Genomic DNA, 17500 nt, shown 5'->3' on the forward strand with positions numbered 1-17500 from the left:
CATAAGTTTGGTTTCATTGTCATCGTCTACCTATATATGCAATTCCTTCGTCTACAAATATTTAGTTTAAAAATTCATACAAATTCTCATTGTTTACATTAACCTCTACGCTCCACTAGTTTGTTTATTTTTGTCCTTAGAGTTTAGTTCCATTCGTTACGTTCACCTCCCGCCAGATTCCCGTTCTTTCGATATGACGTCACCGTAACAATGAACTTCAATGCTTCCCATTACTCATGACCTCATTCTTACTACAAGCACTTTTTCCTCTCCCTTCCCTCGCGCGTACCCTTTTGCCCCTCTTCCTCACCTCTTCCTTGGCCACCATCTGAATCTTCTCCAGGATCTCTGACCTCTCCTCGTTGGAGAACAAGTTGGGCAGATCTCCGGTGCTGAGGAGCATGTTGATGTCCTCCACGAAGCTCTCGTCCTTGATCTGCGTGTCGTTGAAGAGGAAGGCGATGGGTTTCCCGTCCCCACCCGCCTTCAGGAGTATCTTCTTGATGTCCTCGCGCCACTCAGCCACGCCGTACGTCTTCGTCACCTCCACCTGGAAAGGTCAAGAGCTTCTGGTAAGTTCAAGGTCTTTTGAAAACCTCAAGGGCCTCTATAGAAAGGGAAAGGAACTCTAGAAAGATCAATGGCTCTGGAAACATCAAGTGCTTCTGGAAGGGTCAAGAGCCTCTGGAAAGGTCAAGAGCCTCTGGAAAGGTCAAAAGCCTCTGGAAAGGTCAAGAACCTCTACAATGATCGGATACAAACGAATACTAGCTTCTTTTCTACATTCTGAAAATATATTTTCTTATATTTCTAGATTATAAAAGAAATCTTCAATGTAAAGTTTCAAACTCTGGAAAATATCGGATACCAGAAGCACTTTAGAACATAACATAAGAACATAAGAATGAAGGAGACTGCAAGAGACCATAAGGCCTACACTAGGCAGCTCCGTATCCATCACCACCTGTCATCCCCATCCATAAAGTAGTCTAATCGTTTCTTAAAACAACTGATAGTTTCAGCGCTTACTACATGGTTACTAAGTTTATTCCATTCGTCGACCACCCTATTAGTAAACCAATTCTTGCCTATTTCCTTTTTAAATCTAAATTTGTCCAGTTTATAACCATTACTGCGAGTCCTGCCCTTTCTAGTATTCTGGTATGTTTCCGGACGGAATTTTCATTTCGACCATTGGACACTATCGAATTTGTTAGATCCCAATATAGAGAAATTGTCTCTCCTTACTTGAAACACTTTGTACCAAAGATTTGTCACTCCCCATTAACATCCAGAGGTGTGAGAAAGAAAACTCAATCTATATATAAAATAATTCCTGTTGATATCGATCTAAATCGGACAGGAAACCGGGAATCCCTGAGGGGACACGTCCCCTCCGAACCCTGATTGGCTGAGAGTGGTGACGTAACGCCAAAGGAGACGACTGATTGGCTGAGGGCGCCTGCGAGATCGCTTCGCTCGCCCGAAGGGCTGAGTTCCCACGTAGCGGGGTCGGGCGAAGGTTCTTAAAAAAAGAGGAAGAAGAAGAAGAAGAAGAAGAAGAAGAAGAAGAAAAAGAAGAAGAAGAAGAAGGACACCAGTGACGAGAAAAGAGGCCCTCAGCAGGGGCCACGGATGACCCACCTGGAAGAGTTCGTAGTTGGCCATGAAAGTGGCGAGCTTGGCGGCGCTCTGGCGCCCGGACCCTCCGTAGCCGACGAGGAGGATGTGCCCACCGGGCTGCCGGAGGACGCGGCATACCCGGGAGGTGTGCTGCACCATGTACTGCACCATCACCAGGGACATGCCCGTCTTGGAGAGGGCGTTGTAGTCTCGAAGGTAGCCCTCCATCACTTGCACCACGAGGTCCAGGTCTTCGATCTGGGGACGGGAAGGAAGGAAAGAAGGAAGGAAGGCAGTCGCATTTGTCATTATTCTACGGCAGTAAGCTGGGTGTAGTTAAAGAGGAGTGTTGTCATTTATCGAGCTGCTTCGTCGGTTTGTTCGTTGTCGGGAATGTCAACATGAGGGGGTACCAGACAAAAGGGTTTAAAACGGGCTGAAATTTAGGTGATGCACAAGTGAATTTTATGGACGGACCAGTAGGTGGCGAGAACAGAAGAAAGAAATTGTTTTGATGGCATTTTATGAGAAATGATTATAATATAGGGCGAGGGAATCGAGTTATGAATTACGGGTATAATGACGAGGATAAAGTTCAGCCGTAAAGAGGCAAGCGTGTGGGGATGGGTGGGGGCGATGAGATACGAATTTTTGTGTTTGTCTGTAGGAGAGACTCTTGTATAAACCACTCTGGGATCAAAGTGGGAGCCATTTCTATTTACTTTTATGGCGAATGGAAACATAGGTGGGAGAGATATTTCTGTAGGATGATTTTGACCGGCATCTGGTCTTTTGATTGTGAGGCTAAAGCAATGTAGGAGCGGGTTGGAGAGAGTCACCAGGATGCTAGGGCAGATGTTGTCATTGGGAAGACGTTGATAGGTATGGATAGTTATCTCATTTATTCAACTGACTTTTTTAAAGGTATAATTTGAATTTCCAAGACACCCTAATAAAACAAGAATTATGGGTTAATTCTTCTGGACCTTCATACCAACGCTCAACATAAAATGCTCAGCTGAAAAATGAATGAAAGGCTCATTGGGTCATCTAAGAACTCCGACCACTCTTTCTCCATCCCATAGCTTCCTTTGTTTCTCCCCATGTGCACACGCGTTATCCCCCTTCTACCCCCTTCCCTCCCTCCCTCCCTCCCTCCCTCCTCTTGGTCTCCTTCCTCCTCCCTTCTTCTCTCGCCCCAAACCCAGAGCGCGCACCACCATCTCCGGCTCCTCCCTGTCCACCATCGCCCTCCCTCCTCTCAGTGCCATCGCTTGACGTACCTCGTCGTAAACCTTGACCTCGGCCTCGGAGAGCAAGTAGTCCCCGAAGATGAGCTTGTTCAGGTGTTGGGGTTCCACCTCTTGGTCAGGCGCGCCCTCCGTCAGGTGAGCTAATGCCGCCTCCAGCGTCACGCGGAAGTTGCGACTGAGAACGTCCTTCGACATCGAGAAGAACTTCTCCCTGTGCAGAGCGAGGAACCACAACGAATATTTACAAGTTTTGGGCACACGCAAAGAACTTGTCGTGAAAAAAGGGGAGCACATACTCCTCTCTGTACCCGCCATAAATATCATCTTTCTGTTTCTCTCTCTTTCGCTCTCTCTGCCTCTCTCTGTCGCTCTGTCTGTATGTCTGCCTGTATGTCTCTCTCTCTCTCTCTCTCTCTCTCTCTCTCTAACTTCCAGGAGTTCCACCCACCTGTCCTCATCGTCGCTGAGTCGATCATGAAAGACGCGGTAGACCTCGTGGAGCCAAAGCCGTGCCAGCTTCTCCTTCGAGGTCAAGGACGTGTTGGGTACGAGGAGGATGCCGCACACCACCTTCGAGAAGTCTCGCAGGTTGAAGGCGTAGTGGCTCTTGGAAGGGGTCGGGAGGAAGGTAGAGGTGGCCAGGCGGTAGATTTCTCGGGTCGCGTCGACGACAGCCTAGAATGAGAGAATGAGATGCCAAGGTGGCACCAAATGGGTTGGACAATGGGAAAGAGTAAAATACAACGGGACATCAAACCATCAGACGACCTTCTGGTCCATAACAAAACTGAATATCCGACTACAAAAAGATAAAAATCTGAAAAAAGAAATATACTCAAATTTAATCATTTCCCTCTTTCCACGTGTTCTGTCTCCCCCATTTCCTTATTCCTTTTCCAATGTCATTCTCTTTTCACCGCCCCAGTTCTCAGTTCCTCCACTCAACCCCTAAAATCTTCCTCCAGTTTCCCCCCTGCACTTCCCCTCCACTATTGCTTTCCTCCTCTTTCCCTCTTTCTCTCTCCTTGCTTTTACCATCTCCCTTTCCTACCATTACTCTGTACCTTTCCTACCATCTTTCCCGTTTCCCCACTTTGTCATTTATTTCTCTACCCTGCCCAGTTTTCTTCTCCCTACCCTCCTCATTTCCACTCCTTTCTGCCTAACTTCCCATTCCTCTCCTCCCTTCTTGTCTTCCTCCCCTCCTTCTCCTGAGGTCACGGCGCCACCTGACTGACCTTACTCAGGTTCTGCATGGCACTGTCGGGGTGAGACACGAAGTGCCACCTGACAATGGTGCCAAAGATCTTGTCCAAGGTGGCGTCGTCAAAGGCGTCAAGGGTCAAGATGTTGAGGTGGCGTACGAAGCGGCCGCAGACGGGGTTCCTGCCCCCACCAGGAGGGCCCATCGCCCCGAGGAAGAGCTGTAAAGGATGATGTGTCAGGACGACGACGAAGGGGATGGGGAAGAGGTGGATGAGGAGGGGAGGAGGAAGAGGTGAGCTTTTCTAGATCGTGAAGACCTGGAAGCGTGGTGTAAGGTTCCTGACAAGGGTGTTGCGACAAAGGGGAAGGTGGGGGTGGTGTTCCCTATTAAAGGGGAATATATATATATATATATATATATATATATATATATATATATATATATATATATATATATATATATATGGGGGGTATATATGCTCATATATGGGCGACGGTTATGGGTACGCATGACGATAAAAATCAAGCCCTTCAGATTTTTTAAAATCTTTTAACAAGGCCATTCGGCTTCTGAAGTTCAGGATTGGACCAAAGACGATTCTAGATAAAGTTCTTTGTTGAGAATCTAGAAATTAGAAACCTCCAATAAAAAACAAAACAAAAAAACGAGAAAGTTCTTCCGGTAACCGGATTTTTCTAACAAACTTTTCGTTTCGAATATAGAGAGAGACTACTGAAATTTAGAAATTCCTATTAAAGAGAACTCTCTATCCATGGGGGAGCGTTTCGCCTCTTACTTACGTACCGAGTCGACGAGCTCGATCTTGGAGGTGTCCTTCTTGTCGTAGAAGTGGGCGTGGTCGAGCCACTGCCGAAGGAACTCGACGGGCGGCTGGGCCCCGAACTCCTCCCGCTGGGGGAGGTTCACGTCGTCGATGAAGACGACGTACTTCCGTCCCATTGCAGGGCCGAAGACACCCTTCCGGCGCCTGAAGGAGGGAGGGAGGGAGGGAGTTTTTTTTTTTTTTTTAATGCAGGTTTCAAAGAGCGACCGTTTCGCAAAGATACTTGTTGCCTCAAGTTTCATTGACTGGAAACCCGCAGCCCCACAGTGTCCGGCAACGTTTCCAGGTCCTCCTACGGGTCTCTCTCTGGATAGAGATGGTGGACTGCTCTCTGCGTTATACTAGGGTAGGAACACTTCTATATCACGGGTTTATATCAGTACTAGGAGGAAAGGTGTTGCTGCCTCTTAACTCTCCTTATTGTGAATAGGTAAAGGAAATACAGATAAAGTTGAAGTAGAAAGATCTTACACCCGGGCAGTACACTGAGTGCCAGCCCGTTGGGGCTGCACCTCCACATGCAGATGAGGGTGTTGACGGGTTCTGGGGCGTCGCATGATTTCATTCAGCTAATTGGGTTACAATGTTTCCACCCATCCCTTTCAATCCCGAGTCTTCCTTCGAAGACACTGAACCAGATGAACTAAACCCCTTTCGCCCGGTAACCTCCTTCCCTCGTTGAGGGGGTTAAGCCCATCTCAAGGCCCGGGATCGCTCGTGGCACCCACAAACCCCCGATGGCAATTCCATCCAGGGGAAAAACCCTACCGTGGCGGCCAAAGAAGAGGTCTCTGGCTGCCCCTCTTCCTCCTCCTCCTGCTCCTGCTCCTACCGAGGACCTCTCACCTGTCCACTTTGGACATGACGATGTCCTGCGCCTGCCCGGCGGAGGTGCGGGCGGAGAAGGCCGCGCAGTTGACGATGAACTTGTCCTTGGGCAGATTGGCCAGGTGGGCGCCTGTGACAGCGCTCTTGCCCGTCCCCGTGGGACCCAGCAGGAGCAGCGGGACTCCCTTCCTCAGATAGGTCTTCAGGAAGAACTCCTGCCGGGCCGTCTCCGCTGTCGGGATGATCAGCTGCGACACCTTTTCGGGAAGATATAAGGTCAAGTTCATGGATGCGTGCGAGTGCCCATATGCCTAGCTACTTACACACCCACGCGCGTGTGCGCGCGCTCGCACGCACAAACACGAAGCACGCACATAAACAAGCAAACACATACAAACATGAATAGAATCACCAATGATGGTGATGTCAATCAAATAATTCCGACAATCGTCCCCGGATTCGAACCGAGGGCTTGCGAGAAGCATAGCCAACGCTCTACCAACCGAGCTACCGAGACTCTAAAATTCTCCAACTTGGGAGTTAATCTAACTCCCAAAGGACTAAATCGACTGCTAGCTGCCGTCCTAACTTAATTTTACGGAGAACTAAGCCCACTCATAGCTCATGGTGAAGCTGGTACGTATCCTTGATGGACTCTCGTCGATGTAATTGGATTCATGTATCACAACGACGAAAGTCCATCAAGGATACATACCAGCTTAACCACGAGTTATAAGTGGGCTTAGTTCTCCGCAAAATTAAGTTAGAACGGCAGTTAGCAGTCGACTTAGTCCTTCGGGAGTTAGATTAACTCCCAAGCTAGGGAATTTTAGAGTTTCGGTAGCTCAGCTGATAGTGCGTCGGCTTTGCTTCTCACAAGCCCTCGGTTCAAGTCCGGGGACGACTGTCGGAATTATTTAACATACACACATATTTTGAGACATCGTGACAAGTTGAAAAAGGTAGAATAAGAGAGTCACGGGTCTCGTTCCGAATTTATTCCTGACCGGTTTTGCTTGTAGCTGCCTCTGAAGAAGCTACAAACGAAACCGGTCAGGAATAAACTCGGAACGAGACCCGTGACTCTCTTTTTCATACACACATATATACTGCACACGCGTAAATAGATATTTGTTTGTATGTATGTATGTATGTTCCAGTACACAAACACACATACACACACACACACACACACACACACACACACACACACACACACACACACACACACACACACACACACACACACATATATATATATATATATATATATATATATATATGTACATATATACATATATATATATATATATATATGTACATATATATACATATATATATATGTATATATGTATGCATGTATGTATAATATATATACATATATATATATATATACATATATATATATACATATGTATATATGTATATATATATATATATATATATATATATTTAAATATATCTATACATATATATATGTATATATATGTACATATATATATAAATATATATATATATATATATATATACATATGTACATATATGTATGCATGTATGTATAATATATATACATATATATATATATATACATATATATATAAATATATATATATATATATATATATGTGTGTGTGTGTGTGTGTGTGTGTGTGTGTGTATGTATGTGTGTGTGTGTATGTATGTGTGTGTGTGTGTGTGTGTGTGTGTGTATGTGTGTGTGTGTGTGTGTGTGTGTGCGTGTGTGTACTGGAACATACATATCGTACATACATACATACAAACAAATATCTATTTACGCGTGTACAGTATATATGTGTGTGTGAAAAAGAGAGTCACGGGTCTCGCACTCACCTGAGCACCCGGCGGGATGACCTGTCGCTCCCGGTCAAGGGTGTCGATCCAGGGGACCCACTTGCCCGCCTCCGGGTCGAACATGTGGTCGAAGATGGTCCCCGTCTCAGGGATCTGGGTCCTGTCACAAGTGGAAGTCAACGTGGGGCAGTGGTTCTAAAGAGGGCTAAAAGACTATCAAGAAGACTGACAAAGATTTGCAAGAAGACTGACAAAGACTTGCAAGGAGAATGATTTGAGGAATCGTAGGATGGACTGGCAGGACGACTGAGAGAATGAATGATTGGTAGAAAGACTGACAAAGACTAGCAGGAAGAGTGGTAGTAGGAATAGTAGGAGGAATCGTGGGATGGTCTGATAGGAAGCCTGGTAGAAAGAACTTTCACTTACAACTTCTTCAATTTGCAGACGTCCGGTCTAGGATACTCCTCCAGCCGCCCCAGAACCAGCTCCCGGTAGAAATGGCTGAAGATCTTCCGACTATGTCCTGAAATAGGTTAGAAATTGTACCATTATTTTCTGAGAGCAGTGTCTGTTTCCCCGCCTTCGGATATTGTGGATCCCTTCCCCACTGCTTTTCAAGTGATGCGCTTTGTCAATCAATCAATCAATCAAGGAAGCAATTCTTTCCCCCTAGGTGTTTCATGCAGGAGACCCACAGATCCCAGTCAACCGACAAAAGCCACTGGCTGGGTCCTTAAGTCAACCAAGGACGAGATATCGTTTTGTTGTTTTGGCAAGGTTAGTGTGGCAATGCAAGATAACGTGTTCTGTGACTTCTGTTTGGTGACTTCATCTGGGCCAATTTGTTTCTCTGGCCAGACCTAATATTTGGTGTATTGTTTTAAAGTTGGAGGGTAACCTGAATGCATTCGTGCCGTTGTGGTTCTTGCATGCCATGATAGTCACTTCTTTGTATGCTTGAGGACTTGAATCCTTTATATCTGTTCTTTCTGGTGATGGTTTCTTTATGAATCCTTTAATTATTTCTTGAGTGATGTTTGTGAGTAGTAGTAACCGGGCGGATCCAAAGTTGAGGAAAGGGGCCCGTTGGGAAATAATTTGATTCTTGGATGAGTATTCCCGTTCCCTACAAACTACAACTTTATTTTTCTGTTATTCTTAGCAAAACGTCAACTCACATAGGCGTTGTAAGAATCCGAAATCAATCCTGTCGTAGCAAGAATATTTTTTCATCAACTTAACCAGTAAAATGGTTAGTCAAGACAGTTTTTAACCCTTTCCCTGCCAAGTTTTCCCCTTACATTAATAAGGTCGCTAATCGTGAAGAACCTAAGTCTGGAGACGCACCTGTCAACGTGGACCCTATAGACCATGGAAGGGCAAAGAAGAGCAGATTCTGAAAGTTGTTCAGGAGCTTTTCCTCGGCCATTCTCGAACTCGATTTCGTCTCCGTGGGCAGTCCCAAGAGGAGTGCGTCGAAGAGTCTCTGAAAAGACTGAAAATACGTTGCTTCGTTACATTGTTTCAGACAAGGTTCCCCACAAAATCGAAAGCAGTTGTTTTAATGAAAGGGTTGAAACCCAGTGCCGTGCTCTTAAACCATAAGAATGAGAAGGATATGTTCTCGAGTGTGCGAATGCGTATGACCGCCAATGGGGTTTTCCTCTGAAGCTTCCAGTTTCATTGTGACACTGCAAGTTGTCCACCGATCTGTGGATGTGTACGTGTTGTGTAGCCGTGAAATCATGTGGAAAAACAGTCACTGCTGAAATCTGCAGTTCTAATGGTTTGACATGTGTCTCTGACATGTGTCTCTGACATGTGTCTCAATGAAGCAACCCAAAGAACGCTGAGACAAGGGAATGTACCACCTCACTTCAACAGTAAACTCCATTAGGCTGACATCCAATCCTCTCAGAAACCCCCTCGTCGCCAAAAACGAAGACCCTCCCCCAGACACCTCGTGCGGTGCATATATATGTACCACACGAGTGCATATATACCAATGTACGTGTATGGCAGTAACCACCCTTCGTTGTAGCTCCAGTGAAGGAGAAGCATGGGCAGGTCCCAAGGAGGCCTTTAATCAAATACACCTGTAAAGGCTATTATGTTACGCACCTGGAACAGGTGGAGCTTCGAGGTCTCGAGCATGAGTTTACACTTGGTGGTGACGAAGTCGAGCAATGGAGGCAGGAGCCAGTCCAGGGTGTCGTTCAGGATCTCCCGGGTCGTCTCTTTCACCGTCTCTGGGAGTGTCGCGATGTACGAGGTCTTGAGGACAAGGAAGAGAAAGAGGAGATGAGGGAGACCGAGGCAGTAATGAATTTAGATGTGACACGACTGAAATTAGATTGGGAACTCTGACCTGTAGGTTTCTTTTTAATAACTCGACATTACAGCCATGCATAAGTTCTTTACCACAGGTTCTAGCTAGGGTCTTTCCGATCTATTTTTATCGTGCCAAGGAATTAGAAAAAATATACAGAGTTACGACAAACCTACTGTGCTGAAAACACCTCTGACATGTAAAAACCTTGGATGTTACGATATCCGTGGATTAGGCAGTGTCCGATATATTTCCGAACACCCATGAGATATAAGAGTTCACCTTGAGAGGCTCCCAGCCGATGTGCCGGCTGTCCATGTAGACCATCCCACAGCGGGAGACGGTGGCTGGTGACGCCTGCTCCAGGTCCCCCGTCTCGAAAAGGACCGTCATCTTAAGAGGCATCTGAAGACAGGTGATGGGAATAGGGAAAAACTGACAAATGTGATGGTATTAGGTGGAAATCTACAAGTATCAGTATGAGGGAGGAGAATGAGGGGATAGAGAGAAAGGGGGAGTGAGACTATTAGGATGTGACGAAGGATCATATTTTCAGTTAGAGGGGAGAGAGAAGAGAAGAGCTGTGAGGAGGAGAAGACGACGAGGGAGAGGAGGAGTCAGAGAAAAGGTATAACCATAAGACAAGTTTGCAAGACCCCCAAGTAAAAGGCTCTCGACCCAAAACCCCCTGGCCGACCTGGATAATCTCTCCGGACATGAGGCAGAGTTTCCGGTTGTCGTCGAGGGCGGTGTTGAGGTTCTCGACCCAGCCGGCGTCGACAGGGCCGTCGAAGACCAGCCACCGGCGCTCCTCCGACACGGAAGACGCCATCTCACGAAAGGCGGTGGCCAGAACTCCTGCACAAGGAGAAGAAACTTTGGCGTTTGAGAGTGTGAATTCTTGTTGTCACATATTGCTGAACATAAAAAAATTCATCTTTGCAGGAACTTATAGGAATCCATAGACATGATTGCTAAGTTACATGAAAACTTGTTTCATATCTCTCTACACCATAAGCTTTCTGAGGCAAAAGTGTAAAAAAAATTAGTACGTATACAATTCTGTTAACTACTCCTTCGGCTTTGAACTAAACTAAAAAGGGGTTACATTATAGATTCTACATTATGCTCCTACCCGGAGAATCGATTTTTCTACGAGTCTTCGCCAAGTGATACCAACAGTAGCACGGGGGACATTTTATTGGAGGACTAGCTCGAGTTCCCCCTTGAAGAGGAGCATAATGAGGTCCTCATTGTATATCGACATCTGTAGGAAGACGCTTTGGCAACTGCAACAAAAGTGAGACCATCTTAGACCCTTCTACCAAAGGAAGAACGAACGAGTCACTTAACCCCTTTATCGCTCTTGTCGATTTGCACATTTCTTCTGGTTGCCGGCAGCGATTTCATTCAAGCAAAAAAAAAAAAAAAAAAAAAAAAAAAAAAAAAAAAAAAAAAACACGCCTCATGACTTCAAGGGATTAAAACCCTTTGGTCAGGGAATGTTCTCGAACTCAATAGTATCGACGAGGGTCAGCCCCCACAAAGTGTGCAGTTGGCTCCAATGCTTTCCAGAGAATGCAGATGTAACAACGACATCGATGGCTGGAAGAGGGAGCGCGGAGGGTGACGCCCCAGCCCCTGCCTCGGGGTACCGTGCCGCGCCCTCTTCGGGAGAGACTCACCGTCAGCCCACTCGTGGGAGAAGGCGTCGTAGGCGCCGTAGAGCTGCCCGAGGGTGAGCGACTTCGGGTTGATGATCCTCAGCTGGACTCCGCGCTCCTCGTCCACGCGGCTGCGAGCGTCCAGCGTCGAGGCCAGGGTCTGGCAGTGGAGGTTGGAGGGAAGTGGTGTGGAGGGAGGGGATGGTGGGTGCATGTGGAAGGTGGTGGATGATGCGGAAGGTGGTGGGTGGTGTGGAAGGTGGTGGGTGGTGTGGAGGGTGATGTGGAAGGTGGTGTGGAAGGGGGTGTGTGGTTTGGTAAAATGGGAAATATGCGGTTGAGTGGTTATTGTGGTGGTAATGGTGGTGAAAGTGTTCGTGTCAATGATGTTGGTGGTGGAAATGGTGAGGGCAAACATGGTCGTGAAAGTGTCGGCAGCAGTGGTGATGCCGATGGCGGGTGGAGATGATGACAAGGGTAACAGCGGAAGGGGCGGGAGAAGATGTTGAAGGTGTCAATTGTAGTTACTTGTGGAAAGGGGCAGGAAGAGGAGGAAGAGAAAGAAAGACGAAGGAAGAGGGAGACTGACAGAACAGGACGGAAATGGAAGGGAAAGGACGAAAAATTAGGGAGATTTACAGAAAAACGACGGAAAAAGACCAAGAATGGTAAAGAAAGACGGAGATAGACAGAATATGGGAGAATGTGGGATCATGAGAGATGATCATGGGAAATGTGAGGGGAGAGGAGAGGGAGGGAGGGGAGAGAAAAACAAAGACGTCATGAGCCGGGACATCAAGCCTGACCCCCTTCAATGCAGTGACGCAATCTACATACAGGACCAGGGTTGGTCCATGCCAAGCGGAACCCCCCCCCCCCCCCAACCTGAACCCACTCGGGAAGGGCCACCGCCTCTCGGTTAGAAAGATATGAAAATAATAATAATAATAATAACAATAATAATAATTATAAAAATAAAAATAAAAATAATAAATAAATGAATCAATAGATAAATAAACAGATAAATAAATTGACAAATAGATCAATAAACACATATCATAAATAAGTAAATAAATAGATAGATGTATAGATAAATGAATAAGTAACTAAATAAATGAATAAATAGACACATGAATAAATACATAAATGAACTAATAAACAACAAACATACAAACAAATAGATATATAAACAAACACGTAAATGAATACATAAATAAATAAATAAGCAAATGATTAAGTAAATCAATAAAGAATAGATTGATAAACAAGTAAATGAATAAATGAAAGAATAAACGAATGAATGAATGACAGAGGAAGTGAAAAGAAAGAAGCAGGTTTATACAAAAGTAGAGAAATGTAGAAATAAATAAGTAAATGAATAAACAAGTAAAAAAGAATAAATAAACAAATGGATAAGTGAATGAGTAAATAGATGTATACAGTCATGCACAAGTTAATAAGAATGTGGAACAAAAAAAAAATCTTAGCAACAGCCATAAAGTGCGCCACTTTATTGGAGGGGGGGTGGTAATCATAAATCAATTGATAAATTAATGAAATGTTATTAAAAAAAAAATTTCAATGACAAAAAAATTATTCTTTCATATGAGGCATAGACCACGTTGAACTCAAATTCTTCTTCCTATTCGATGTGATATATAAAATGCAAATATGTACACGTAAGCAAGAGCACAAGCACACACAAACAAGCACACACAAACAAAGCACACTACATGCAAAGCAGAAAGACGCCAACACACCCAAATACACAAGCAATATACAGGCATACACAAACACTCAAACACATACACACACAAACACCCATTCACGCACACAAACAAGCACATACACATACATACACAAACAAGTACAAACACGCACACGCGTGCGCGCACACACACACATACATACATACATGCACACACGCACAAACACATACACACAAAGACACACACAAGCTAGATAAGTCAAAAGGCATTCTGCTCACACAAGAGAAGCGATCTCCGTTTTGTACAGACGACGCAACGTTAGGAAGCTTTAGTCATCTTTTGGAGAAGACGAAGCGATTTATCATCCACACATTCCTTAAAGCCTTCAGCACGCTTTAACAGATTTTTTTTTTCTTGCAGTTAGCCAAACCTAATTTCTAAAGTATATATTGTGTTTTATATACATTATATATATATACATTCATATGTGTGTCTGTGTGTGTCTGTGTGTGTGTGTGTGTGTGTGTGTGTATGCGTGTATGTGCGTATAGATGGGTAGCGTTCATAATTCTTAACTTAGACAATTTAAATTTGCATTGCTTTGCATAAGGCTATCGTTTATCTTCCGTTTACATCAACAAAAGTTCTTTATATCTTTACATATACATAAATGGTAGAAATAATGTTTAAGTTAGGCATGCAAGAAAGGGTGATTAAAAAAAATAGACGGCAATTTCCACAAAAAAATACTAAATCTAGATCCGTAGTTACTAGATAGCCTCGTTTGGCTAAATGAGCGCTTACATTCATAATAGATCGTTTGGTGTAGGCATCTCTTCACCTGAGACCCATCCTAAAGTGCGGCGGCGTCGTCTTTCAAATAATTTTTCAAGTTATTACAATATCAAAACATAAAAATTTGACGTCTCATCTTACTTTTTCAAGTATTTTCTTATCAATTTTCACTGCAAAAATGGATTCTTAATTTGCTTTGCCTGTTCATGAAGAGGAGGAGTTTGAAAGATGCAATTCTTCTACTATAAGATAGATCTTACATCCTAGGAGTCTTTTCGATTACGATCCTTCCCAAGTCCAAAGCATGAATCATATTTACAGAAAAAAAAAACGTTATCACGATGTGAATAGAAATGATCATCCCCTTTTTTCGTCTCACGTTATATATCTACCCGACCTAATGAACGCAAAATTATGGAACATTATCTAAAACAACTACCAACAACCACCATAGATTGCATCGTCAATCTTTTTAGAAGATTTATCAGACTCGATCTGGACAGATTTTGAGATTACTGTTGCTCCTCCTTACTCGACCCTTCCCTTCCCGCCCATAATGATACGTCGCTTATTTTTTCATCTGTAGGATATAATCGTTATATTCTAAGGAATGATTTACATTTTCGTGTAATGTCTTGACATTACACGAAAATATAAATTATTCCTTGGAATATAACGACTATAGCCTACAGACGAAAAAATAAGAGAAAATATCCTCTAAAAAATGCATAACCGTGGACAACTGTCTCCATTCGGGAGAAATAAACCTTCTGGTTTAGTTCCAATGTGATATCGCTTTGTTTACATTACAGTACACCCGCAGATCATGTGCTAAACTAGCCAACATGACAATGCACCCACAGCAATGCCACATCTCAACATTAACCCCTGTACTCCTTGTAAAGAGGAACAACTTGATGCAAAAAAAAAAAAAAAAAAAAAGATTCTTACCAAGATTAAACAAAAATATAAAAATACAAACATATATGTGGTACCTAACAACAAAAACAACGATAGCTAAAATTCATAGTGTATTTAGTTGTTTAAACACGCTCAACAGGCAGAGAACGTAAGAGTATCGCACAACAGCAATTTATTCGTATCTAACATGCAGAGTACTCCTCCTAACTCACCATACAAACAACACTTATCACCATAGCCACAGAAGAAATATAAAGCGACAATATGCCAACAGCGACACACTCAAAGTTCTAACATATCAAAGCACGCTAAAGGTAAAAAAAAAAAAAAAAAAAAAGATGGCCACGGATAGTTCTCTCTACTGAAAATATCTAAAATTTGGAAATCTATATCTGGAACAAAGACGTCTTCTGGTAATATACTTTCATATTGAAAAAGTGCTTCTGGAGTTAAAACTTTTAAAAGATTCCTGATTTCCTTTTTCCGAGTGTGGAAGATTTCTTAATTTCAGAGATTTCCAAGAGAAAACTGTATCTCAGAGTAAGTCATAGTGTTGTGGTGGCTTTACGACACAAATAACAAATCAAGCTCAAAGTTTCATACGGTTCTTCGTCGTTCGCGCTTCTTTCCCAAACTTACCCAACTCAATCCTGTCCCAACATATCTCGACAAACTCGTTCGTTGTTATTGACAACTTAAACATTTGTCCTGGCTGTCACCAGGGGAGTCTATTCAGCCGAAAAGAACCCTCCTCTACCCAGCCAGCGAAAGATTAGAAGTTGGTTTCATTATGGAGTGAAATGTCCCCTGGTCAAATTCCCCGCCGACGCAACCACCGGAAATCATCATCAGATCTCAGGTTGGAGATAAAGCTAGTCATTGGTCCTTGTTTTCACCTTGCCCCGCCCACCAGTACTTTGGAGCACTCTGATTGGTCAGTGTGAATCATGCATGGATTGTATAGTGCAAGGGGACGGGTGCGAGCACTGGGACTGTTTATGGAGTACGCGTTGCCCTCAAGTGAATATTGGTGCTACATTCCGTTCGTCTGAACCTGGTAGAGACTTGTTAATATACATATTTCAGACACCGACAAAAATAAGTAGATAGCCTACAAAATAACTTCTCATATCACAGTGAAGTGCAGTTTTCCACAATCTCCTAATATCTTCAAATTCATATGTATGAATTTTGCAAGACTGTCACTGCAGCGGCTATCATTCATGTTCAATAAATTCTCGCCAAGTTCAAATGAACAGGATTTAGAACATTGTAAGGAATGCATGGAGTATGTAACACTGAACACGTTTAAATTGATAAATGGAACATGCCAACGCCAAGTGTGCCGAAAGATAACATGCTAGACGAACATCCATGACCCCAGGGAGCATGCAAAGATGCTGAACACATCTCATCACCATGACAACCCACAGAACATGCACAGAAAGCATGCCAGCACCAAGGTTACGTAAAATAAAGGTGACAGAAACACACCCAAGGAGATAAATAAACATGCAAAATATTCTGGACCCATGCCAACACCAATATTAGACGGAAATAAAAAGACAAGAACAGACACAAGGAGGAACAACTCAAAAGGAATCATGCCAACTCCAATGTTACACCAAAGAAAAGGAAAGGGGAAAACACTCTCAAGGAATCCAAGAAACATGCAAAAGAACCCATGCCAACACCAAAGACACACAAAGGAAACACGACATAAACACACCTAAAGAACTCAAAAACGTTGACATGCGAAGCTTCTGAAATCATGCGCCAAGATCAATACGATCCCTGGAACCCATGGAAGGTGCAGGACCTCAAGAAACATGCCGACACCAGCAGTACTCAAATTATACACGGAACATGCAGGCCCACATGTAATAATCATTATAAAAAAACGGAACATGAAACACGGAACGTGCATGATATCGTCGCAAACAAGCCACGGAACCCGGGCATGCGCAGTCAGTGGGTCTCAGCGGAATGTTTCTCGACATACAAAGGGTTCTCACTATCGGGAATCTCCAAAATGTTGAGATCTCTTTCCAATATTCAGAATAAAAATCCCAAAACCTAAAGTAAAAAGAAATAATGGTGATAATAATGATGGATACTAGGAGCACTTTCCAATGTTCTGGTACATCTTTGAAAAGTGTTCTTATTCCAAACACCGGATATTTCCCTGTTTTAGATATTCCCAAAATAAAGAGAACCATCTGCAGTCAACAACAACAAAAGAACAGCCTGGAACATGCTCAGGAACACCTATAGCAAGCCACGGATCATCCACAAACATGCTTAGCAGTCCGGAGCGTGCATGCCACCACCACCGCCGCCACCACCACCACCACCTGTAAGCCCCAGAACACCCCCGGATGTGCAGATCCAAGAGAAAAAGAACACAGAAAGCCCGGGAGTTCCTCGGCGTGCTCGGAACCCCCGCCCGGAACCTTGCGGAAAGAACCCACGCACGATGCGAGCAGTCTGGCCGAAGGTCCGCCCGGCACTT

The 17500-nt window shown here is 44.1% G+C and overlaps 1 protein-coding gene across 1 annotated transcript in view; it reads right to left on the reverse strand.

The window, feature by feature from the left end:
- The window catches only part of LOC143028725 (dynein axonemal heavy chain 3-like), a 123580-nt gene that overhangs the window by 35953 nt on the left and 70127 nt on the right, over positions 1 to 17500 (reverse strand). Inside the window, 14 exon segments of the mRNA XM_076191095.1 lie at positions 311 to 550; positions 1645 to 1881; positions 2907 to 3087; positions 3325 to 3551; positions 4115 to 4300; positions 4888 to 5071; positions 5774 to 6012; positions 7607 to 7727; positions 7997 to 8093; positions 8918 to 9065; positions 9692 to 9844; positions 10182 to 10304; positions 10597 to 10757; positions 11585 to 11723. Coding sequence (XP_076047210.1) covers positions 311 to 550; positions 1645 to 1881; positions 2907 to 3087; positions 3325 to 3551; positions 4115 to 4300; positions 4888 to 5071; positions 5774 to 6012; positions 7607 to 7727; positions 7997 to 8093; positions 8918 to 9065; positions 9692 to 9844; positions 10182 to 10304; positions 10597 to 10757; positions 11585 to 11723 — 2436 coding nt within the window.

Source organism: Oratosquilla oratoria, chromosome 10 (assembly GCF_046742065.1).
Source record: "Oratosquilla oratoria isolate Oo_2021 chromosome 10, ASM4674206v1, whole genome shotgun sequence".
Classification (NCBI taxonomy): Eukaryota; Metazoa; Arthropoda; class Malacostraca; order Stomatopoda; family Squillidae; genus Oratosquilla; species Oratosquilla oratoria.